General features: G+C 43.9%; 2 protein-coding genes and 1 long non-coding RNA gene across 3 annotated transcripts; 2 read left to right on the forward strand and 1 right to left on the reverse strand.

Moving 5' to 3' along the window:
- The first annotated feature begins 14453 nt into the window (after positions 1–14453).
- On the forward strand, positions 14454–18263 carry LOC140578341 (uncharacterized). Its single transcript, XM_072698895.1, has 5 exons — positions 14454–16153; positions 16527–16639; positions 16900–17053; positions 17145–17277; positions 17647–18263. Exons 1-5 carry the CDS (start codon positions 15943–15945, stop codon positions 17714–17716), a joined length of 681 nt encoding a protein of 226 aa, XP_072554996.1. The 5' UTR covers positions 14454–15942; the 3' UTR covers positions 17717–18263.
- LOC140578340 (uncharacterized) lies at positions 18229–20203 on the reverse strand. Its single transcript, XM_072698894.1, has 2 exons — positions 20032–20203; positions 18229–19451 (listed from the first exon to the last, which is right to left on the reverse strand). The coding sequence occupies exons 1-2, from the start codon at positions 20151–20153 to the stop codon at positions 18284–18286; spliced, it is 1290 nt and encodes a 429-aa protein (XP_072554995.1). The 5' UTR covers positions 20154–20203; the 3' UTR covers positions 18229–18283.
- A 517-nt stretch (positions 20204–20720) lies between these two features.
- LOC140578342 (uncharacterized) lies at positions 20721–24271 on the forward strand. The gene is made up of 2 exons (XR_011982447.1): positions 20721–22931; positions 23695–24271. It is a non-coding gene; the product is annotated as an uncharacterized lncRNA (long non-coding RNA).
- The last annotated feature ends 1794 nt before the right edge of the window (positions 24272–26065 follow it).

Below are 26065 nucleotides of genomic sequence, written 5' to 3' on the forward strand. Positions count from 1 at the left end.
ACATAACATTTTATGGCACTGCCGCTATGCTAAAGGTCAAGCAAGTATACAGCATATAAACAGATGAAGTATACAACAGACTAGAGTAATATAAACAGCCAGGGGTGTTAATTATACAAGACATTCTCCCACCGTAAGGAAAAGTCCCTTAAAATATGGTTCACAACTAACCTGCTAAATTCCTTCCAAAACCTCTGTATGAAAGAGCAGTACAAGAAGAGATGAGTCACAGTTTCCAGATGATCCCACAAAAACTGCAGTTAATATTTATTTCTCTTTTACATTTTACCATATAGTGCTTATAGCTGGATAATGGTTTATAATGGTTTATAAGCGGTTTATGGAGAACTTTAAACGACACTTCCTTCACCTTATTTACAATTAAATATTTATGGGGATCATCCAGACTGTTTTCCAGTTGATGTCTGGAACATAACGGTTCCAATAAGATGTTACATATGGGAGAGAGACGATATCCCTTTGGAACAAACCGTGCACTCTCTTATTGCTATTACTAAGCTCCTGTGAAAAACAGATTTTTCCCACTATTGACTCAGCTGGGTCAGGGAGGGTGACTGAAGTAGATAGAGAGCTGTCAATGTTTTTATACAGCATTAACGTACCTGGGGGTATGGCCCCAAGCACCATTGAAAATTCCCGGGGACTAACTGGAAAATTGTATAATGAAAGGAATTCATTGTACGTGAGTAGTTGTCCCTCTCTATTAACCAGCTGAGCCACCAATAGGATTCCATTTTGAACTCATGATTCAAGGAATAGTGATGTATTTTTATATAAAAGATCTTTATTGTTCCAGATGAGGTATTTATGTGGTGAGAAGTTGTGTTTATAAATATGAGGGTCAACGCTAATAGGACCTGCTTTTGGAAGGATGAAAGTTTTACAGAGAGTTTCTCAAAATTGTAATTACAATTTAAGATAAAGTTAAAGCCACCAAAACGAGAGAAAATATAATGTGGTATAAGGTTCCAGATAGAAGCAGGATTTTTAAGAAAATGTTTAGCCCAATTAATTTTGTATGTGTTATTCAAGGTAGTGAAATCCAAAAAGTTAAGCCCACCTGAGTCATAGTTATTCATCAGAACGGTTTTCCTAATATAATGTGTACGATTTTTCCATATAAAGTTAAAAAGCATGCGGTCAATATCATTACTAATCTTCTTATCCAGGTGCAAGGAGAGACTAGCATATGTCAATTGGGATATCCCTTCAGCTTTAGTAAGTAATACTCTGCCTTTCAGAGATAAGTCCTTCTGCAGCCATTGGTTGAGTTTCTTTTGGGTTTTCTGTATAATCGGAGTAAAGTTTGAAGAGCATCTTGACTTCTGGTCTTTGGAGATTAAAAGTCCTAAGTTTGTGACCTCTTGTTTAACAGGGATATTACAGATAACATTTGCAGTGCAGGCTTTAATTGCTAGTGTAACAGGTTGTTATTTTAATTTTGTTTATAATTATACAAGATTCTGTTTTCTTTTTTCTGTTTAACCTGATGGGTACAATATCCCTTAAATTTTCCCATGATGCTCTTGTCCTGCATTGCCCCTCCCACTGTCTTTTCTCCTTTATAAGGGTCCCGATTTTGTTTCCTCTTCCCTTTGTTGTACCGCACACGCGGGAAGAGGTAAGGATCTAGTGGCAGGGTCCCTCGGGTTAATAAATTAGTTATTTGGTATAACCAGTTGATTCATTATATAATATAAATAGCGGTTAAAAACATGTCCATATATGATATGCATATGCGTTATTTTACTTTGTGTAGAGAGAGCAAGAGGGCATGAGCACATGAGGTTTATCCCCCCTCTAATTGTTTCCAACATGTATGTTTTTATTTGTATAACTGTACTTTATTAATATATTTTTTTGTATAATTATACTCAGTGCGAATAATGTGTGCATTGCCTGCCCTTTGTTGTACCGCACACGCGGGAAGAGAGAGAGCAAGAGGGCATGAGCACATGAGGTTTATCCCCCCTCTAATTGTTTCCAACATAAGAACATAAGAACTATACAAACGAGAGGAGGCCATTCGGCCCATCGAGCTCGCTTGGGGAGAACTTAACTAATAGCTCAGAGTTGTTAAAATCTTATCTAGCTCTGATTTAAAGGAACCCAAGGATTCAGCTTGCACTACGTTATCAGGAAGACTATTCCATACTCTGACTACACGCTGTGTAAAGAAGTGCTTCCTTAAATCCAGTTTGAAATGTTCTCCCGCTAATTTCCACCTATGGCCACGAGTTCTTGTATTTGAACTAATGCTGAAGTAACTATTTGGTTGAATAGCATCCAAACCTGTTAGAATCTTATATACCTGGATCATGTCCCCCCTCAGTCTCCTTTGCTTGAGGCTGAACAGATTTAGCTCAAATAACCTTTCCTCGTATGACATTCCTCTAAGACCAGGAATCATTCTTGTGGCCCTACGCTGCACCTTTTCTAAGGCCGCTATGTCCTTTTTAAGATATGGTGACCAAACCTGTACACAATATTCTAGGTGAGGTCTCACCAAGGAATTGTATAATCTTAGCATTACCTCCCTTGACTTAAACTCCACACACCTGGAGATATACCCCAACATCCTATTGGCCTTTTTTATTGCTTCCCCGGACTGGTGAGAATGAGACATGGAAGCATCAACATACACACCAAGGTCTTTCTCATAATCAGCTACCTTTATTTCAGTAGGTCCCATAAAATACCTGTACTTTATATTTGCGTATGTTACATAGTTCAATAAACTCCAAGAACGACAGCGACGTCTGCTCTATCCCTTTCTTCTGCACCCCACACACCTGTCTACACCCACAACACAACGCAGAGTATAGGCAGAAATTGAGGGAATAATTAATAAAATAAAGGGAATGATTCTATAATGCTGTAACTAATCAAAACGAGAACTGACTGGCGCGCCGGCAAGGCAAGGCTACCTAATCGGAACAGATAGGGAGGGCGACAGAGAATATCAGCGGCCCCTACTTATCTTTTAGCCTTCCAGAAGGACAACTACAGTACAAGCCGGCTGGAATCACACATGTGGTTGTCACGTACACGGAAGGTACCGAGAAGGGGGGGGGGATGCCCAAAGGGCTTTAAAAGGGATACAGCTGATACATATGGCAGAGCCTCCTCCTGTACATACTAAATGGATGTCAGACGGCCGCTCCCTGATTATAATCAGTCAAGACAATAAACCGGTGATTTGCAACTTCTCCCCGTGTCAGCTGTGAATCTCTTCTCATCCACGGACCCGGTGGAGACGCCGTGCTCCAACAATTTGGGGGCTCGTCCGGGATCCCCAGGAGATTCGCAGGATTCGGCTAAGGGGTGACACGGCCTACTTGTACACAGAGAACTGCGAGGCGCAGACTAGAAGAGGTATGCAGAGTCTGTTATATCAAAATCTGCACATTGGATATGTCAAATTGAGCAGTTTGAAGTGTCCAGGGGCCCGTCGGTAAATTAAGACGGAGGAGGAGAGGTTGCACGCACTGTGTTTATATAATATATTGGGTATGTCTATGTATTGTGTATGCATTGTGTCCAGGTATTGTGCGCAGAGAAATAGAACCTTAAGGAGCGGAGGGCACGGGACCCCCGCAGGGAAATAGAATTTTAAGGAGCAGGCAGGGAAATAGGACCTTAGGGAGCGGAGGGTACGAGACCCCCGCATTGTCTTTGGTGTGGCAACCCCACTATTTGCTGACGAGCGGTAGAAAAGCTGGCTATTTTGCCGGCTTTGGTCGAGTCAGAACACCGGTAGTGCGGTCGATAAGCTGACTCCCACCTGGGTTGTCTCAGTTGTGCGTACAGAACACCCCCTTCCAAGTTGACATTGCTGGGGATCGGGGGGGTTTCGGCTGGGAGCGGGCCTGTTTGACTGGGATTGAGCTTGTGGGACATGCCCTGTTCAGGGGGGACACAACAGTGAGCTGCTCTGAATATAGTCTTATTATTTTAGAAGTTGTTGATTTATGTATTGGTGGTGTTTGTTGGTAGGACATTCGACTAGGATAAGGAGGTGTACTAAGTGTGGGTGGCTGAACCCACATCCGGAGGCAGAAGGGCTGTTAGACAAGGGATCAAAACAGTCAGGACTGATTAAAAATGGACCACGAGTTTGATCGGGAGCTAGATGACGGGGGATGGGCGCCCCCGGAAAATACAGTGTGGAAGCCACTAGTAAAGCAGATCCAGGTGGTGAAGGAAGCTATAGAAGGGGCAAGTGGTGAAGGAGATAAAGAGAAGGAGGTAGCTGATGCCGGGGAGCGTATGTGTGGGGCGGTTCGAAGCGCCAGGTGTCGAGTAGAGGATAAGCGCTCACTGGGAGAATTACTGTGGAAAAAGGAGAGAGAGCATGCTAGCCAAAGGGACGAAGCAGCAAGGCAGAGGGCGACAGCCAGTATAGTGCAGAAAGGGAAGTGGAAAAAAGAGGAAGAGAGGCATGAGAAGGAAAGGAGAGTGTGGGCGAGATTAGCCATATTTTGGCAAGGGACAGACCACCTCCATAGTGAGGAAAAAGGGGAGGGTAAGTCACTCCCTCCCGTAAAAGAAAAACAAGTAAAACATGGGGATCGTCCCTCAGCGTATAAGGGTTGGGAGGCGCTCTCAACAGCGCCCCCGGCCCATATGTGCCCCATGATCAATGTGACAAGAGGAACCCTCCACATTCGAACACAGGATACTCAGGAAGTCTCAGACTGTGTCCGGTCTGGGAAGACAGAGAGGAGTCAGACAGGGACTCAGATGTAGGATCTGAGTGCTCTAGTCAAGTGAAAAGAGACAGGTCAGATGTCCATGAAAATACAAGGGCACAAGAGCAGCCAGCATTTAGTAACAGAGTATTGAGGGAACAGGCAGAAAACCTAGGGGGAGGGGGATGTGCTAAACCCGTCACACCAGGGAGAGAGCTAGGCCCCAGCGGCCGGACGCAGAAGAAAGTAGAGGTGCTGGGCCAGTTGTTAGGGTTACTTGAGGAGGAGGAGACAGAAGTGGCCCTACAGATAGACGGACTCAGCGAGGAATACATAGAGGGACTACCAGGCCCGTCTGGAAATAGATACGGCCTGCGCTCCAGAGGCAAGCAGCTCCCCCTATTGGGGGGAGCAGGCAGTGGAAGGGAAAGGTATAAACCTTTCTCTATAGGAGATGTGCAGGCCTTGGCAGATAAAATGCCCCCCCCCCCCCCCCCCCCCCGGCAGAGGGGGGAGGACAGTGGATGGAGAAGTTAGACCAACTCACTCAGGGCATGACGCTTGCACTGGGAGATTTCCGGGCGGTGGCAGCCCGCTGCTTGACTAAACATTCCCTACAGGGCGTAGAAGACTATTATAGAACTATTACATATGCAGACAATATGTGTCTGACGATGGTGGTGATGCGCTTGGGTGACGCCATGCGGGAGATGTTCCCCGCCCCTAGTGGAGCAGCCGTCCCAAAGTTTACGTGGGATCCTAAGGTTCACCCTAGAGAATATTTGGATAAATGTAAAGAGGATTGGACCCGTCGAACCGGGTGCCACCCGGGGCAGGAAGGGGTGCAGCGGGAGTGGTTTAGGCGGGCAGTAATGGAGGGGGTCCCAGAGGCAGTTAGGTCAGCTATACTGAGCAGCCCGGAACTCCCGGGAGCAGACTCCCATGTGTGGGACCGGCATGTACTACACCATTTGCAGAGGGCACGAGAGGAAGCAGAAAAGGAAAAGAGTAACCTTAAGGAATTACAGACACAATTACTGAAGCTGCAGCTGGGCGAAGCGAGGCAAAAGGCTAATGAAGCTAAAAGGAAAGAGCAGGGAAAACAGATGGTGGGGGGGGTGTCCCCAGGGGGACCACCCATATACCCGCCCAGCCCTTGGAACGAGCCACCCACCTCCCAACAGGGAGGGTGGGGTCAGCAATGGGGAAGGGGCCGAGGCGGTTGGCGTCGGGGATACAGGGGCCGGGGCTGGGGAAGGGGCTCGCCGCAAAGAGGACCACCGTCAGGTGTCTGTTTCAGGTGCGGGGTGGAAGGACACTGGGCCAGGACTTGCCCAGCAGCGGTCCCAGCCAATGTCCACGGCAGGGGAGGCCCTCTTGGAAATCAGGTGATGGCCCCCAACCCCCAAGCGGCTCCCACAGCAGGACAATATCCGGCAGTGGAGGCAGGGGAGTGGGACTGGTACCCCTCCTCACCATGACGGTTCCCGCGAGCAGCCCGGGACGCAGGGGAGGCAGACCCTATGCTGTCCCTTATGGTCATGGACAAAGAACTGCCATTTCTGGTAGACACGGGAGCCACGTATTCCACTCTTAACGTGGCTCCACAACAACATCATCTGTCTACCTCAACAGTGACCGTTGTGGGCTTCTCGGGGGAAGAACAGAGACTGCCAGTGACTAAACCGGTGAAGGTTGCGGTGGGAAAACAGACCTTTCTCCACCCGTTCGTGGTGTCTTCTTCCGTTCCAGTGAACCTCCTGGGACGGGACATGCTGGTGAAGCTGGGGGCCTCGATCCTGTGTAGTGCAGACGGACTGGTGGTCACCCTGCCGGAGGGCACTCGCCTGCGGTGCGACGCCCGCACCGCGGGCACGGGACAGTGGCTGGTATAGCCGGTCCAGAGTCAGGCCCTAGCAGACATCTATTGGGGCCTACTAGAACCCAGCCTGGCTGGCATCCTGGCGGCCTACTCAGCGTGGCGGCCCTGGATCTCGCTCCTAGAGCCCTATGTACCCCCACCTGACCCTCCTCATGTGACCCTTTCCTACGACAGGGATAGTACTGATTGGTATGAGGAACTGTTTGTTGAGCAACTAGAAGGCCAGCAGTGGCAAGTTGCCTCTGAGAACTTATATGTGGGTCCCGAAGGGGTAGCCTCAGCCACACTGCTTACCCCAGAACAGCTGCCCTGGTACATGATGGGACAGGAAGCTGTCCCACATGTCTCTCTGGCCCTCCATCCTAAACACCAGGCCAAGGATTTGGGCCCGATGGTGAAACGGGCCAGAGAAACTGAGGACTGGGTACAGACCCAGATCCCACAGGTCTCCTTCTCGCCCTCCTGCAGTACCTATCGCATACAGGTCACAACACAGGACACAGCCCTCCTGCAACATGAGCAGATAGCTAGATATCACGGGTGTGAAAAGATGGACCACCCAAAGGCGGCGGCCCTTCTGGCGTCTCTGCCAGATTCGCTGTGGTCCACCAGCCCCACAGATGTAGGTCTAATATCCTGCACGCCAGTGCAGTTCCAACTTCAATCAGGGGAGGGTCCCCTCTGGCTCAAACAGTACCCGCACAAGCCGGCGGTGGAGGAAGGGATAGCTGAGACTATAGAGGGCCTTTTGCGTGCCGGGGTGTTAGAGCCCTCCACGTCTCAGTGGAACACCCCCATCCTCCCAGTGGCAAAACCCGGCACAGGCAAATATCAGATGGCCCACGACTTACGCGCCATAAACAACCTCCTGCTGACCCCTACTGTTCCAGTTCCAAACCCATATGTTGCCCTAACTAATCTGACCCCGCAACAAAAATGGTTCACATGCATTGATCTAGCAAATGCTTTTTTCTGTTTGCCCCTAGCAGAGGAGTGTAGGGACATATTCTCATTCACTTATAGGGGCTGCCAGCTGAGGTACACCCGCCTGCCTCAAGGGTTTGCCCTTTCTCCAGGTATCTTTAACCAGGTCCTGAAGCAGGCTTTGCAGGGGTGTCCTCTCCCGGACGGTGTCACCCTTGTCCAATACGTGGACGATCTTTTGATCGCGGCCCCAACAGCGGAGGCGGCCCTACAGGCCACCCAGTCAGTGCTGCGCCTTCTGTCAGAAAAAGGCTTTAAGGTCAGTAAGGACAAATTGCAGATTGCTAGGACAGCAGTGACCTTCCTAGGACGAGTGTTGTCGGGGGCAGGAACAGGCCTCTCCCCAGCTCATCGGTCGGCTATCTTGCATTACCCAAAGCCCATCACAGTAAAAGACATGTTATCTTTCCTAGGGCTCACAGGTTACAGTCGCACCTACATTCCAGATTACACGGGACTTACACAGCCCCTGAGGGCGCTTGTCCGAGAACACGGCCTACGTAACCTCAGGATGCCCCTTAACTGGGACCAAGCATCTGAGGAGGCGTTTATCACCTTAAAGCAGAGGCTAGCACAGGCCGCGGACCTAGCCCTCCCAGATTACTCTCTCCCGTTTCACTTGGATGTTTCGGAAACAGGAGAGGTCGTCAACGGCATCCTGTTTCAGAAAAAAGGGGGGGAGAGGAGAGTGCTGATGTACGTCAGCATAAAACTCGATACTACAGAAAAAAGACACCCCGCATGCACAAGGCACGTGGCGGGAGTGGCCAAAATTATTCAGAAAACAGCACACATAGTGATGGGACATCCGCTGCACATTCTGACCTCGCACAGTGTGATGGCTTATGTGAATTCACAGACGTTTACCATGACGTCACTCAGGCAACAGAGACTTAGTAAAATACTAGAGGCACCTAATCTGAATTTTTCTCACGAAGGGATCAACATGGCAGACCACATGAGCGGGGGAGAAACACACGAGTGTGAGTACCGAGTTCAGAAGGAGGAGAAAGTCAGACCAGACTTAGGGGCAGAAAAAATAGAGAAGACAGACGATTGGTTTACAGATGGGTGTTGTTTTAGAATGGGTGTCTGTATGCAGTGGCGGCCAGACAAGGCCAGGATTATGTAACGTTAAAGGCAGACAGACTGGGGGGAGCCCAGTAAGCCCAGAGAGCCGAGGTGATAGCGGTTATCGAGGCCCTGAAATTAGCAGAAGGGAAAGAAGTTACCATATATTCAGACTCAGCATATGCTGTAGGCGCAGTGCATGTGGAACTCAGCCAATGGCTGAGGGCAGGATTCTTGACCGCGGGAAACAAGCCAATAAAACACGAAGCAGAAATGAGGGAATTGGCAAAGGCCTTGATGCTTCCCAAAAGAGTGGCAGTGGTCAAGTGCAAGGGACATGAAGGGTGTCGCCTATGGCTTACTCACTGGGGGCTTTGGGTGGGGATGCTGTAAAGCGCTTTGGGACAATGTAATGTTGTGATAATGCGCTATACAAAAATAAATTTGTTGTTGTTGTTGTTGTTGTCAGGAACAATGATAGCGAAAGGAAATCAGGCCGCAGATGAGGAAGCAAAGAGGGTCGCAGGGTACGTGGTGTCCAAACAGATGATCACGGTAGAGGAGGTAGTTCACCAGAATTACCGACTGACCCTAGAGAAAGTTAAGCACGAACAGGACAAGGCCTCCCCAGAGGAGAAAACGATGTGGAGAGAGAAAGGGGGACACAAGAAGGAGGGGCTATGGCAGAGTAAGGAAGGGAAGCCAGCCCTTCCCCCAGGCCTTCGCCAGACTATCTTGGCAGAAGCCCATGGGGTGGGTCATGCAGGGGTGAGACAAATGTTAGAGAATCTGACGAGCTGGTGGCATCCATTTATGAAAGAGACGGTGGGGGGATATGTACGGAGTTGCGCTACCTGTACCTTGTATAACTCGCGACCCACAGTCAAGCCTGAGAAAGGGCAGTTTCCAATGTGCACCAGGTCAGGGGAAGAAATCATTATAGATTATACAGACATGGTGATTCCAGTGAGAGGGTTCAGATATGTGTTGATGTGTGTGGACGCATTCTCAGGATGGCCAGAAGCATGGCCCACAAAGAAGGAGGATGGTGTATCCGTGATAAAGTTTCTGATTAATCAGTATATACCACGACACGGGTTTCCCAACAGGATTCGGTCAGACAATGGGTCCCACTTTAAGAACGAGGACCTCCGGACGGTAGAGAAAGCGTTGGGATTGAGACATGCGTTTGGAACTGTGTATCATCCGCAGTCCCAGGGAAAAGTGGAGCGAATGAACCAAACAATAAAACAAAAATTGGCAAAAATCTGCGCGCAGACCAAAATGAATTGGGTTGATGCTTTACCATTGGCAATGATGTCAGTGAGGTGTTCCATTAACAGGGGGACCGGGTTCACCCCCTTTGAGCTCCAGACAGGCAGGCAGTTCCCAGGACCCCAGAAAGGGTTAACCTGGACCCCCGACGAGGAGGGGGAGCAAAATCCTAGGGCATATTATGATTGTTTGCAAGGTCTCGTTGCAGATTTCTCTAAACAGATCCAGGAGGCGAGACCAGAGAACCAGCCAGCCAAACCACACACGGCGGAGTGGGTCCTCCTGAAAGTCATCAAACGGAAGTGGTCAGAGCCCAGGTGGACGGACCCCTTCCAGGTCACTGAGAGGACGTCACACGCGGTTCGTCTGAAAGGCAAAGGCGACACGTGGTTTCACTGGAGCCAGTGCGCGGCTGCGGAGGAGCCAGGGAGAACCACGGCAGAGATCCAGGAGGCCCTTAGGGAAGGAATCCAGGGCGTCAGTTCGGCTGAACTAGATGCAACTCAGGTCTCAACAGAAGGGGCAGAATAATCCCCTGACCTGAGCAACCGGAGCAGGGTAGTCCACCCCTGCTCCAACGACCAGAAAGAACAAAAGCACCTCATCCACCGCCAGACAACACTAGGACCAGGATGGAGATCAAGATAAAAAGGGGAATGTTGGGGGAAACAAGTGTGTTGTGTGATGCTTAAAATGCTTAAAGTGTTAATGATTAGTGGTTTGTAAAGGGACAGCACTACTGTGGTTTCGTTCGTATTTAACTGATCGTTACCAGTTTGTCCATGTAAACAATGAGTCATCCATAGCCACTAAAGTAAGATATGGTGTCCCGCAGGGATCAGTGCTGGGCCCCCTACTGTTCAATCTATATATGCTACCGCTTGGTAACAAAATTAGAAATTACAGTGTTAATTTTCATTGTTATGCTGATGATACACAATTGTATATATCTGTTAAACCTAGTGACGCATCCCAGCTCTCTTCTTTAGCCGACTGTCTGCTAGACATCCGTTGTTGGATGGCAAGGAATTTCCTCATGTTAAATACTGAAAAAACTGAGGTTCTTTTAATCGGTCCTAAGGAGGCCCGCAATAAGTTTGTAAACCCCAACCCTAGCGGCCTCCCTACTCAATTTAAAACAGTGGTCAGAAATCTTGGTGTCCTGGTAGACTCCGACCTCTGCTTCAGTGCTCACATAAATAGCATTACCAGTACGGCATTTTATCATCTACGGAACATAGCCAAGCTTCGGAAGTTGCTGTCCTTTCAAGATGCAGAAAAACTAATACATGCCTTTATAACTTCTAGATTGGACTACTGCAATGCCCTCCTTTCGGGTTGTCCATCTGGATCCCTACATAAACTTCAGTTAGTACAAAATGCAGCTGCCAGAGTTCTAACAAAAACAAAAAAATTTGATCACATTAGCCCTATCCTGTCTTCCCTGCACTGGCTACGGTCAAGTTTAGGATTGACTACAAATTATTACTATTGACTTACAAAACTCTGAATGGCCTTGCACCACAATATCTCAAAGATCTTCTGGTCCCTTACAACCCTTCTCGCCTGCTTCGTTCACAAGGAGCAGGATATCTATTAGTTCCTAAAGTAGACAGGGCTACGGCAGGCTGCAGAGCATTCTCTTACAGAGCTCCGCAGCTGTGGAATGGTCTCCCGGTGGATGTGCGGGATTCAGGCACACTCTCGCTTTTCAAGTCTAGATTAAAAACGCACTTGTATAGCTTAGCGTATAGGAAACCTAGTTCTGGTTCCAGCTAGTCCCTCACTCCCAGTCAGACTAACAGTATGAGGTGATGAGCTGGGTGGGGATCGGTGTCATTGGCTTTGGATAAACTGAGGCGTCAGTGCTGTCACTCTAGCTTTACACTAGAGTGCTGATGTTCAGGGAGTCCCCATGCCTGTGTTCCCGCCTGTCTCTCCCTCTTTCTCATGCTGCTATACTCAGATCTGCTGGAGCCTAGACGAATATTGCACTCGATCATTTTGCTTGCACTGCCTCTGGTTTCCTCAACTCTGGCTAATACACAATTATTCTTACTTCCTCCCTCGCCCCTTCTGGGGTGTGCTCCATGGAGCACAATGTCGTTGAAGAGTTTATGCCTTTGCGGCCTGCAAGACAACTACCTCCACCTCCAGCAACTACCTTCCAACCTGCCTGCCCTTGGCTCAACACGATGCCTCGCCATCCATCCTGCGGCTGTGTGTCTATTAATCCTGCCATCGTGCATCAAGCACCACGTGCCTGCACCGGTCGGCCGCTGCATTGAGACATATATTTCAACCCCTGTATTAGCTTAGTCATTTCATCTTGTCTGTATTAGCTTAGTCATTTCATCTTGTTTGTTTGACTCATCTGCCGGCCCCTGGAGGATGGGCTCCCCCTTTGGGTCTGGTTCCTCCCAAGGTTTCTTCCTCTTAGGGAGTTTTTCCTTGCCACCGTTGCCTTTGGCTAACTCAATGGGGGGTCCTTACGAGGCAGAAATGTAAAGCGCATTGAGACAATGTAATGTTGTGATAATGCGCTATATAAATAAAATTGAATTGAATTGAATTGGTTTGTGAGCCATGCCAGCCATGGACTCCGAAGGGGGGCCACGCCTGTGGCGGGCTGGGAGTGGAATTTCCCTGAAGCTCAGGGTTTTTGCCCTCCTTCCTAGGCTGGATGGACAGGATTGTGTGTGGAACTCTTTGGAGACCTAAAGGGGGGAGTGTGCGCTATGTTTGGGGAAGTATGCTGTACTTACATTCCCAACAACACAGCACCAGACGGCTCAGTGAACAGGGCACTCGAGGGTCTCCGGACCCTCTCCAAAACAATGCATGCACACTCCGGGATCAGTAACATCTGGGATGCTTGGCTGACCTCAGCGTTCGGACAGTGGAAAGGCGTAATGGGCTCGCTTTTATTATCCTTTGCTACTTTTGCTGCGATTTTAGTTACTTGCGGGTGTTGTTGTATTCCCTGCCTGCGCGCACTGTCAGTTCGTCTCATCACTACCGTGATAGAAGAAGCGGGATGACACCCATGCGCGAATGATGCCTCTCCTGCCTGTCGGGCCGGAGAGGGGCAAAGGTCATTTGGACAGCTTTGAACTACGACTCCCCCGCCAATAGGGTGATCTCCTTGCGGAGACCAAAAGGGGGAATGCAAAATTTCATAAATAAGGGAAAATATCACTAATCAGCATAATCAGGGTGTTCTCCTTGCGGAGATCAAAAGGGGGAATTGAGGGAATAATTAATAAAATAAAGGGAATGATTCTATAATGCTGTAACTAATCAAAACGAGAACTGACTGGCGCGCCGGCAAGGCAAGGCTACCTAATCGGAACAGATAGGGAGGGCAACAGAGAATATCAGTGGCCCCTACTTATCTTTTAGCCTTCCAGAAGGACAATTACAGTTGCTGGAATCACACATGTGGTTGTCACGTACACGGAACGTACCGAGAAGGGGGGGGGGGGGGATGCCCAAAGGGCTTTAAAAGGGATACAGCTGATACATATGGCAGAGCCTCCTCCTGTACATGCTGAATGTATGTCAGACGGCCGCTCCCTGATTATAATCAGTCAAGACAATAAACCGGTGATTTGCAGCTTCTCCCCGTGTCAGCTGTGAATCTCTTCTCATCCACGGACCCGGTGGAGACGCCGTGCTCCAACAAAATCCACCGGTTACACTAGCAATTCACATTTTTTTAAATTTAGGAATAAACCAGAGGCCTCAGAGAAGTCACTAATCACGGAATGGATGAGAGGGATTTGATTTGCATTCCTTAAAAAAAACGTGGTGTCATCAGCTAACTGGCTGATGATGACCTCCTTGTCAGCTATTGTGATTCCTTGTAAGGCATTGTTGGAAATATGAGTTGCAAGAATTTTTGTACAATGTAGAAATAGATATGGTGAAATGGGACACCCTTGGCGAATACCACGTTTCAGGTCAAGTCTGGGCGTGGAGGCATATCTCATTTTAATAGAACTATTACCATTAGTGTATAAAGTTTTGATAGATTTACAAAAAAATTCCCCAAAGCCAAAGTTTTCCAAAGAGTGAAAAATAAATTGATGATCAATTGTGCCAAAGGCCTTATAGAAATCCAGGAAGAGAATGTAGCTATCGTCAGGTACCAAGTTGGAGTAATCAAGTAAATCCATTTTTAGGTAGGAGATTGTATCCGGTTCCGAATTAGGTTGGTAACAAAAAGAATGCCCTCATGATCGAGCCTGTACCTTTTTATCAATTAATTATTGTCGTACGTCTGCAGGACGTCCTTTCTTTGACGGAAAGTGCGCGGTCTCCGTCTGGGTGCACGTAGTGCAGCTGCCATCATTCAACTCCTAACTGGCTTAGGAGTCCTCTCCAGCTCTCTTAAATAATTTAGGAGCTGAGACCAAGTCTTAACACTTAAGAATGTTTATGCATGCCACTTATTCTTAAGTCTGGGAGTAGGAGCAAAACACGTCACTCTTAGAACTGTGACGCATTTAAGTTTTATGCATACCGGCCCAGCTTTTTACCCGTGTAAAAACGTATCAATGTGCGCATGCGTGACATTTCAGGGGACCGATGCGTTCACATCCGCTTGTTAAGTGAGACGTCACGCACCCATTTCCGGGTCCTCCGATCCCACAGGAAATGAACAATGGCGGAACCGGTGAACCTGTTTACTATTACCTCTTTAGCGATACACCAGCTAGCGTTAAAAAAGGACTAAATTCTTTCAAGTCTGACAGGGTGGTTAGTGTAGCAGTTCTTCCAGGTGGCGTTATCAAGGGTAGTGTGCAGGCATCCATGAAAAAGAAGATTTACGAGGTTGAGGTGAGGTAGACGTTAGCAGTAAGCTAGCTAGTTCATCTTTCCTAATAAATTAACACTAAATCATATAAAACCACTATAACAGTGGCTGTAAATGAAGATGGATCTAATTGAAAAACTACCAGCAATGTTTTGCAGTGTTAGTGAAGTAAGGGTTATTTATATACAGAAGTACTGTGGTACCTCAGAACTCGAAATTAATCCGTTCAGAACTCCGGATCGAATCCTAAAAAGTTCAAGTTCTGATCGAATTTTCACCATAAAAAATAATTGAAAACCAATTAATTGGTTCCCGGTCCCAAAAAAATTACACCTAAATATGTTATTATTTTTATTTTTTTAGCATTTAAACACAAAATGAACAGGATAAAACAAGAAGGGCATATACTGTACTAAACACATCTAAGCACAAAACAGTAATTTGTAAAGTAAGAAAATAAATATATCCAAACAATGTGTCCTGCCCCGATCGTCCGCTCCTTCGTGTGCCATGCCCCCTCGTTAACCCCCTGTGGAATCCCCATGTGATCAGCTGTTTCTGGTTGCTGTCATTAGTCCTGCGTATTTAGTCTGCGTTTCAGTTTGTTTCCCCAGTCCGGTCATTGTGTCGTCCGTCTGGGTTTTGCCTGCCTTACCTGTAATTAAATCCTGTATTCCCGATACCCTGACGCCTGCGCCTTTGTCTCCGTTCCGTCCCGCTGGGCACAACAATATTATTATAATTAAATGTATTAATGGTTTATTATTAATATTAAAATAATTAATAAGAAATGTTTATTTTTTAAATGTATTTTATTATATAATAATAATTACTGTTACTGTCTATCATTGTCAATGTATTTTTACAGTGTAAATATATGTATTCAGCTAGTGTAAACATGCACGATGCTATCACAGCTAATGCGAGGCTGAGACTGAAGCTTTACCCTTTGTTTCCGCTGAGAAACATTTCCCCGCGTGTACAAGTTATCTTAGGTCGGCGTTCACTGTTCGACTTCTGAGATTCAGCTCGAATTCTAGGTCATATTTTTTCTAACTGGTTGGTTCGATTTTTAAGAAATTCGAGTTCTAATGAGTTCGAGAACTGAGGTATCACTGTATAGTTAGGCTAAGATTAAAGCCTCTCCGCCAATGTGTTCAGTAAGTGTTAGGGTGAGGGTGAAATTATTTTCAATATAGATGCATGTTGAGGGTCAGTCAGTGAGGTACAGCACCTGCAAGTGCCCAATCGGCAGAGACAAGTGTCATCATATGGCAGCCTTGTTGATTTGGGTGGAGAAAAATGTGTTCCGCACCGACGTGGAATGCGTGTGGAAGAGGGCAAAAACACCGAAAATGGAGGATGTAGCAGCCAAAACAGTGTCAGAGATGACGCCATCCACAACACGGGGTTAGTAGTTAAATAATTGATTTAACTTTATTATGTGAACCTTGATTATTGAAATGTGCTGACATACATGCAAAGTGTGTTGCAGTTTATGCTTAAGATGTACTGAAAGTCTGGGTTTTCCAATCCTGGTCGCGGGATTTTAATGAATGGGTCATTATCAGGCTTCTGCAGAGCTTGATAATGATCTTATTCGTTTGAATGAAGTGTTGGCATAGGTGAAACTTCTAAGACATACAGGACGGGGGGGAGGGCAGTTCTATGATTGAGAAACATTATTGTGAAGTAATAGTGGCAATTAAAATGCAATTATATAATGTCCTCAGTGAAATTATCAGTTATTATTACTCATTTTATTACACGTTTTATGTTTAAGCGGGAATCAAACGACCGGTCACCCAGGAGGACAAGGAATGGGCACTGGCATCCTTGTCACAGCTTGGCCGTTTTACTGGTATGGGGTGGATTTTGAGTCCAGAAACACCACAGGTACAGTACTTTACTCTTTAAAACTAGAGACAATTCATCTAGTGATTCCACACTCCACACATGTTGTGCAATGTTAAAAGTTTCATCATTTTTCATAATTTCAACAAGGTGTCAAACTGAGTGTATGCAGATATGTATCTTTTGTAAATCAGACATCAAACTGTGTTTTAATTTGAAAATATTTTTTGCACACTATGTAGCAAAAAGTAAATGGACTCATCACTGAATATCTGACAATATGTGCTTTACTTTGAATTTAGATTCTCCCTGTCAAAACAATTGATGGACTGGTGACAAGCCCAGGATTTATTCAAGCTGAAGAAAAGGCTCTTTATGTGCTTTCATCGCTTGCTGTCATGAATCTGGAGAAGCAGCAGATTGAGAGAGCTACCGTTGGCCAAAGAATGCATTATGGTAAGAAAGCACATTAATAAAAATGAGTAGTATACCTTTTTTGCAACATATGTTTCAACAGGCAACTCAAAATGTTTAAAACTAATTACAGGTCTGCATATCGCAAGAAACGGATCACAGCAAGCAACTTTGGTTTGGTCTTGGCAGCAGTCAAGCGGAAATCTTACCCTCCTTCCTTATTCAAAACCCTGCTTGGCCAGTACAACCTCAAAGAAGGATCAAAAGTAAGTTTTGGGTACTGTGTACTGTGATTATTTAAACTGAAGTAATCTGATTCTATAATAAGCATAGTCAGTAATTGGTAAATACTGAAAGCTAATAGTTATTTATTATGAATGAAAACCATGTTTACTAACAATTAGTAATTCTATAATTTCTTATTTGTATGATATAGATTACTATATATATATACTATATATATATATATATATATATATATCATAGCTGACATGAGGACAGAGGATACTAAGCTCAGCTATGATGCAATGTATAATTTAGACATTTTTAAATTACACAAAGAAATAAGACAAATAAAGGTATTACCATCTAATTTCATTTCAGTAAACTATTAACTGGTTCTTCCAATTATCAAGGCATGTGACTGGGGAATCCTTCATGAACCAAGGGCAAAGCAGCAATACACAGAGCACACTGGTGTTGTGATCCAGGAGAGCGGACTTTTCCTGTCTGACAGTGGCCTGATTGGGGGATCTCCAGATGGGACAGTATCTGGTGACTGTATTATTGAGGTCAAGTGTCCATGGTCAGCCAGAACCAAGACAATCCTGCAGGCTGCTGAGAGCAGGGACTTCTTTCTGGCATTGGATGAAGTGTCTGGTTCCCTAACACTAAAACAAAGTCATGACTACTCGCATCAGATCCAGGGCAACATCTACCTGACAAAAGCCAACAGTTGTCACTTACTTGTGTGGACTCCTCTTGACCTTCTCATCCTGCCAGTGCTCAAAGACCCAATGTGGGCTGTTAACATTGAAACACTGGAAATATTTTATAAAGACTATTTCCTACTAAGCATTCTGTCAGAGATGTAACTTTAATATATGCACTTGTAAATACCCCCATGTATCAACTATTCTAATTGAAACAAAGTTTGATTTCCAAAGAAATAGCTTGTTGTACTGTTTCTGGATATAAAAATCAACAGTAACCTGGCATTACTTTTTAATAAAGTTTTATTCACGTACTGTCAGTCAGATAATTCATTCAATTTCACGGAGATGATTTTGTAAGACATACACACACTTTAAGTATCTTGTTAATATTTTTTTTGAACTGGTATGGGATGTGGTCCAAAATGGAATACAGCTTGAGTCTCTGAATGGAACGTTCCACATGTATCCTCGCACATGAGATGAGTCTGTTGTTGTTCACTACCTCTTGTGTGAACTGTCCATTGACAAGGAAAGACGGGATGTTCAGTGACACTCCTTCTGGCAAAATGTCACGAATCGTAAAGCCCTTGTCTGCCACAACCATATCACCTGGCTGTAGATGTTGGAGAATTCCACAGTCAGCTGTTATTGCCTTGTCTGAGGCACTCCCACCATACAGGTTACTGGCAAAGGTAATCACTCCATTTGGAGCAACACCAATTAAAGCCTTCAGTGTTGTCCGTCCTTTGTACTGACTGTACAAATGACTTTGTGTGCCAAGCCTTTCTGTGTTTGAGACTGCAACCTCAGTGCAGTCAAGCACTATCCTACAGTTGGGAAAAGGCTTGAAGCAGCCTGGCAGTGATGTTTGATTCTTGGCAGTGGAGGGGATGTTGTTCTCAAACATACCGACATACAAAATGTCATACAGCGCAGAAACGATGGTGGTGAAGATGTTGGTGACAGTTGCAGTGCTGCAATTAAACCTTGTTGCAAGGTCTACGTGGCCACAATTAAGTTTCAGCTTCATTAAAGCAAGGAGCAATTGATCAACTAGAAGAATACTTTGGACAGTCCAATCAGAATGATACTGTAGCTCAAATTTGGTAAGAAGTGCTTCCAAAAACAGGACAGTGGCAGCATCGGGCAATCCAGTGAAATACTGTACTTTGTCAGAATCAGAGGAAATTTGACTGAAGGAAAAAGTTTGCTTCTGTTTTTCCAATAGTTTTTTTAGTCTCTCATTCTCTTCTCGAAGCATGTCATTCTCTATTTCAAGAACTGTAAGAGTTTTTGAAGTGCCGGGGGTCTGTCCTTGATCTGTTCCTGCATCCTCACCACCTGCAGGAACCATTGGTTTCTTTTTACGCATATGCCTGAACTGGTCAGGGACTTTGAAATTCATCTGTTCATTCCATGCAAATCGCGTTGGCCCAGCACCTTTGCCATCCGGGAAATGCCAACTGCACACTCTAGAGTTGCAGTTTGGAGTGAAGTTCTCACGCCTTTAAAAAAATAAAAAAAAAAAACAGTAAAATCATGATTAGTATTTAAGTTCTCTACAGTGCTTACTATGAAACAGTCACAGTACTAAAACTATATATAGTACAATGGTTAAAAATATGAAGGGTACAGTAAAGCTAAACTAATTTAAATAGGTTGTGCAGTAATGTATATGATGCATAATTTGTGCCAGAATAAAAACAGCATAATAACAATACTCTTATGAGCTTACATTAGCTAACCTCTGATTTGCTAATTCTAGCTGGTTGGCATAGATGTTGGGTTTTCCATAATGCTTCCTGCTATGAATCCCCTATCATGTTTCGGTTGTCATTTTCTGTGCTACCCAGTTAAGATAAAGCATAAAGTATAAAACAAGCTAAGGGTTTTAACTGGTTTTTCGATAGAACGTAAATGAATCGTGAACGAACCATTGAAAAATAACTGCAAGAGACACCCTACAAAACCCAGTTACCCCCCTATCAGGGATACGTTTACCGGAGAGTGCTAACGTAACGTTAGCTAGGTTAGCAGCTAATATTGGCACCCGCTGGCGTCGTATATTTAAGAATTGTAACTTACCTTATCAGTTGCAGCCATCTCCACTTCTCTTTCTCGTCACAGGGAAAGCGGTAAAATGACAACTGACATGTTTTTTTAAATTCTGATCTGTTTAAACAGCACGGGACACAGCACTGCGGCATATTAAACAAGAGCGCCTTTGTGACTTTGGACCCGGATAGACGTAATCGTAAGTTCCGGTGTTCCGGGCAATTCGGTTTCCCTATGTTTCCCCTGTCGCGCGCTGATTTGTACACGGTTTCGCTGTTGTTTTCATGTCTTTTTACAAAGCTCTTGAGGTAAACAAGCCATATATTTTAAAACATCACATGTTTTTTGTTTTTACAGATAATAAATTAAAGTATTTCATTCGCTGGATAGAGATATTTCTTGATGAAAACGGTATAGTATTGCTTATAAGACTATATTATGCGTGACGATCTACTGTATTCACATGTAATAATGTACCTGAGTGATTTTCAGACATCCCACATACATATTTGCCTAAATATTAGGAGAAACATTATTTCCTGACATCCAGGATATTTGGTTCCCCCCTGTTAAAATAGGTATACAGCAACTCTGGGCCTCGGAACTAATAACAATACAGTATTCACATGTAATAATGTACTTGAGTGATTTTCAGACATTTCACATACCTCTTTGCTTTAATATTAGGGGAAACATTATTTCCTGATAGACAGGGGAAACATAGGGAAACCGAATTGCCCGGAACACCGGTCAAGCGTCAATGCATTAGAAAACCCGGGATCAGAGAAAATTGAGCAGAGAATGTACACAACCTCTCTGACAAATTTGCCCAAATTTACATTTGCGGATGTTGCAAAACTCGTGGAGGAAAACTCCTTCATGAGAAAGAGCAAACTTGATAAAGGCTGCAAATTTTTCCACGAAGAATTTGTCCATAAGTATCAAGGTAACTGTTACTGAACTGCTCACATGTGGCACATGTAAATTTTAAAGTAAAGACATTAGCGGCTTTTGTTAATGTTTAAAGGTAGAAAAACTTTAGACGTATTTAATAGGCAAACAAAAATGTGTTATTTTAAATTAGTATAAATACATATACCTTAACTTTAGACGCAAAATGAACACCCTACACACGCACACAGAAAAGCCCGGACATCATGATGTGCACAAGCGCACAACCAAGAGTGGGGCTTTAGAGTTTGATAATCAAACTCAATCAAAAAACACTAAACATATATATAGTTTGCGTTTTTCTTTAAATGTATAAGGATCGTTTTGTTGTAGCGAAATTTTTAAATAGTATGAGCGTAATGTAAATCATTTAGGCAACAAGCATCAAAAAACATTTTAGCTGTATTAACTATAGGAACTAGTGCCCGGTATTTAGCGACATACATCAAAAACATTTTGAAACCTTGGTAGAATAACGCCTTAGTTACTTTAATAAATGTTTGTTTACACTCATGCGAGCGCACGCCCACACACACACAGAGCAAAACCCCGGACATGCACATTTCAAATAAAAAACGTTATGATTAAGGGGTTTAAGTAATGAAGCACTTTTCGGCCAATGTGTTTAAAATAAAATACCCTAAGCACATCGACGGAACCCAGAACCTCTATCGATGGATCTTCGCGTTTGGTGAAATACTTTTTCTATTTTACATTGAAATAAAACTACGGAAGAGGATTAGGGCCAAGCAATAATAAAAAATGTAAATCATTTCGAGATTAAACTCATTAAATAACGAGAAAAAACTCGTTAAATAACGAGAAAAAAGTCTAAATAAAATGTTGAGAATAAACTCGTTAAATGACGAGATTAAACTCGTTAAATAACGAGAAAAAGTCGTTAAATAACGAAATTAAAGTCGTTAAATAACGAGAAAAAAAGTCGAAATAAAACGTTGAGAATAAACTCGTTAAATAACGAGAAAAAAGTCGTTAAATAACGAGAAAAAAGTCGTGAAATAACGAGAAAAAAATCGTGAAATTCCAAGAATAAACTCGTTAAATTACGAGATTAAATTACGAGAATCAACTCGTTAAATTTGATCTGTGTAGTATGAAAGAGGTAGAGTCATAGCAAAGAGGACATGACAGAGTTGGATGAATTTGTGGAGCTTTATTTTAGTCTTTCTTTCAGTAACAAAGAAATTCTATCAGCTTTAGCTAATTATAACAGAATAGTAATTAGCATACGTACTTTAAAGAGAATTTGCAGGCGACTGGGTCTTTTTAGAAGAAGAAACCAGTCCAATTTGAACGATGTACTCGCATTTGTCCAGCATGAAATAACAACTAGTGGACAAATGCAAGGTTATCGCTGGTTTCACCTACGCGCCATTCACCGAGGTTTCGTGGTTTCCCAGGATACTATTAGACGTATTATTAAACTTGTTGATCCTGAAGGTGTGGAATGTCGACGAAAGAGACGCTTGAGAAGACGCCAGTACAGCTGCCCTGGCCCAAATGCGCTCTGGCATATGGACAGCTACGACAAACTTAAACCATACGGCATTGCCATAAATGGGTGTATAGATGGTTACAGTCGTTTTATTCTATGGATGGAGGCATACACAACCAACAACGATCCTAAAGTAATAGCCAGTTATTTCATAAAAACTGTTACAAGCATAGGAGGGTGTCCCGAGAGGATCCGCGCGGACATGGGCACCGAGAATGGTGGTGTGGCAGCAATGCAAAGGTTTTTGAGAAGCGACCATGGAGACAGCTTTGCTGGAGAAAGGAGTTTTCTTTATGGAAGAAGCACAGCAAACCAACGAATCGAGGGATGGTGGGCTATTTTACGCAAGCAGAGTGCACAGTTTTGGATGAACGTTCTCCAGACGTTAATCAGTGATGGACACTTCAGCGGAGACTTTTTGGATAAAAGTCTGATCCAGTTCTGCTTCCTTAACCTTATTCAGGTATGTCTTGTTTTAAAATGCCATTATAGGCTACTATAATTTTATAACCTACACCATTTAACAAGGCTTAGCCTACCAGCTTCTGCCAAGAGTGAAAATAAACAATGAAGTACAGTATCAATAGTAGCACTTGCCTGTGCCTCATAAATATCCATTAAGTTAAGCATACACACACCCCTCTGCAACATAGCCTACAGGCCTGCGCAAAATACGCATCCTGCTGTGCCGACGAAACACACATTGCTCTCAAAGATGTTTTAGTTTTAGTTTCGTTTTTGATTTTGGCCAGCAGTTCTGAAAACATGAATGTTCCTTTCTTTTAATGCAGTTTAGTGTCGACTTTCTGGGCCGGTTTCCCAGATAGGAATTAGATTAAGCCAGGACTAGACCTTTGCTAATTTAGGACATTTTAAGAATTTTTAGAAACATGTCTTACACAAATGCATTATCTGTGAGCATTTTAAGACCAAGCAATGGCAATGATGTATTTTAAGATATCTCAGTGCAAGCCTTCTCCAGTTTAGACAGCTCTTAACATTTATTTTAATCTAGGACTAGTCTTAAACCCTGTTCGGGAAACTGCCCCTCTATGTATAGCTAAATCAGTTTAATTATATAATGTGAATGCCTTGTATTGTTTTGCTCTATAATGGAAAAAAGTGCTTTCCGTGAATGAGTGAAGCACGGACAAATGTGTTTTACTCATTCGCACTGAATCTGAATTTATCTGTAAATTAAGTTGTTGTTTTTTGTTTTTTTATAGGATGAACTCGATTAGGTTGTAAATACATGGAATTCCCACAAAATCCACGCACGGTCTGGAAATGATGGAGGACGTCCAATAGTAATGTACTCTCTTCCAGGAATGCACAATGCAGAAGACAGACTAAAACCAGTTGACATGGATGCAGCAGCCTTGTGTCAAGAAGAGTGCACCCCCAAGGGTCAGTTCCCTTGTGATGAGACAGTTTTTGAACTCTGCTGTCTGTTAATGGAGGAAAATGGATGGGACGCTGCTACAGATCCATTCAGTGCAGTTAATCTTTACGTATTATTAAGAGCAGAAATACAACAAAACATTTGATGGCCCTAGTAATCCCTAACAGTTACACACCCATGTTATTACTCTTATTTGTATTCTGTATATTTTATGCTGCATATCAATGAATAAAAAAATAGAGCAGGTGTGTTACTTTACAATATCAACAGCAACTCAATAGTACAATATGCTTACTAAACCCTTAATTAAAATGTATACATAGTGTCTATACACATCACAATTTGTACTGCATATTGCTACACTGTATATTGCTGTGTGCTATGTTAAAAAGAAGAATTGATGGTTTGTTTGTTTTGTTTTTTCTTATTTGATGCGGAATTACCAGCATTATGCCTAATTTATGACCTTATTTTGTATTGGTATTTGCACAATTACACGTCATCTTTTTGTAATATTTTTTTAGTCACAACAAAATGACCAATAAACAGCACTGAGAAACAAGAACACTTCTTGTAATTTTTTAAGCTGTCAAATTGGCACAGAATTAGCAAGAACTTCTTGGCTTTTAATAACAACATGATACTTAAAGAAGAATGTGCTGAAATGAACAATAAAACCTCAGCATACAAATACATCCATCACAGTGTATGAGCTGGACTACAGAGTTAAACATGTAGGAATGTGTTGCTCTTATTAACCTGAATATTCAAATCAAAGGTTTTAACAATTCACAGCATAATTAAAACATTTAAACTTCTTTTTCCCCCTCAACATTTATTTAGAACATCAAACAACCAAAGTAACCAGAAATCAAAATGAGGGTTTTGATAATTACATGTTAAACTATGTCCATTATCCAGATGTTGCTCTCCAAAACATCATTAAATTCTGCACGGAAGTCTGGAAAGTTATCATAGTTCTCACACAACTGAAGGAGCATCCCACATGTACGACCAATTGGGCGCCTGGTAAAATCTGACATCTTTGCAAACTCGACAGAGATGCAGTCTGACACAATCAAGTGACATCCTGTACTGAACCTCAGAAACCTTCCTAGTTTCTCATCATCCATTTCTCTGATGTACCTTTTGAGATGATGTGCCACTTCCCTTTGCTTTGCTGTCATATCAGCAGGGAACTTCAAAAGTCCTAAGACCTTTTTAGCTGTTGGTAAGAGTTTAGCATATATCTCTAGTAGCTCCTCAAAAGTTAGGGAGATGTGCGATTGTGTGACTTCCCTCCAGCAATCTAACACAAACATTGGCTTTTGGACAACCTCTTTGTGGGAAATCTCCTTCAGAATTTCGGGGAGGTTATCAGCAGAGACTTGTCTGCGGCATTCATAGCTGTCAAGAACTTCCAACAGTTCATCAAATTCGACAGTAGAGAAATCCTGTAATGCGTGTTGAAGGACTTCTCGTTCTTGGGTGCTTACAAACTGAAGGAAGCATTCTATCAGGTCACTATATACTGCACCAAAAAGCATCTCCTCCATAAAAGGAAGAGCCAGCTTTATTGGAATGTAGTGGCAGTCTTTGTAACCTTGCAGGAAAATTCTGCCAACAGCTTTCCAAGTGTCAGCTTGGAAATCATGCCTAATGAATGGAACTTTCATTGTTGTTCCAAGCGTACACCGATCTTAGAATTCCTGCCAGAAGTTACTATATACATCTCTGACAACCCCTGATCCACAGCCAGCTTCCTCTGAATTGTCTGGTAATAAACGTTTGAATTCCAGTTGCTTGGTCAAAGTCTCTGGGTCAGAAAATTCACTGATCATGTCATGGAGGCAATTGCCATGACGTATAATTATTTTCTTTTTTTGAATTCCAATCTCAGTGGTTTCTGGAGGCACATAAACTACTGTGTTCTCCAGGTCAGATTCATCGCCAGGATAAGGGCCGAAAGTGATTTCAGGGTCAGAAGTATTAAGTGGGTCACTTACTACATCATCTGCCATGATGAAAACTTCTTCATCTACTGGAATATTCTGGCTTGATACCACTGCAAGATCGGTGACAACTGACCAGTCTAGAGAATTGTTTGTGGCCATTGTATAGTCTACTTCTTCACTGTAATCACTATGCAGTGAGATGATGCTGGTATCATCATTGTTTTCAGACTCAGTGTTTGA

This window comes from Paramormyrops kingsleyae, chromosome 14, assembly GCF_048594095.1.
Source record: "Paramormyrops kingsleyae isolate MSU_618 chromosome 14, PKINGS_0.4, whole genome shotgun sequence".
Taxonomy (NCBI): domain Eukaryota; kingdom Metazoa; phylum Chordata; class Actinopteri; order Osteoglossiformes; family Mormyridae; genus Paramormyrops; species Paramormyrops kingsleyae.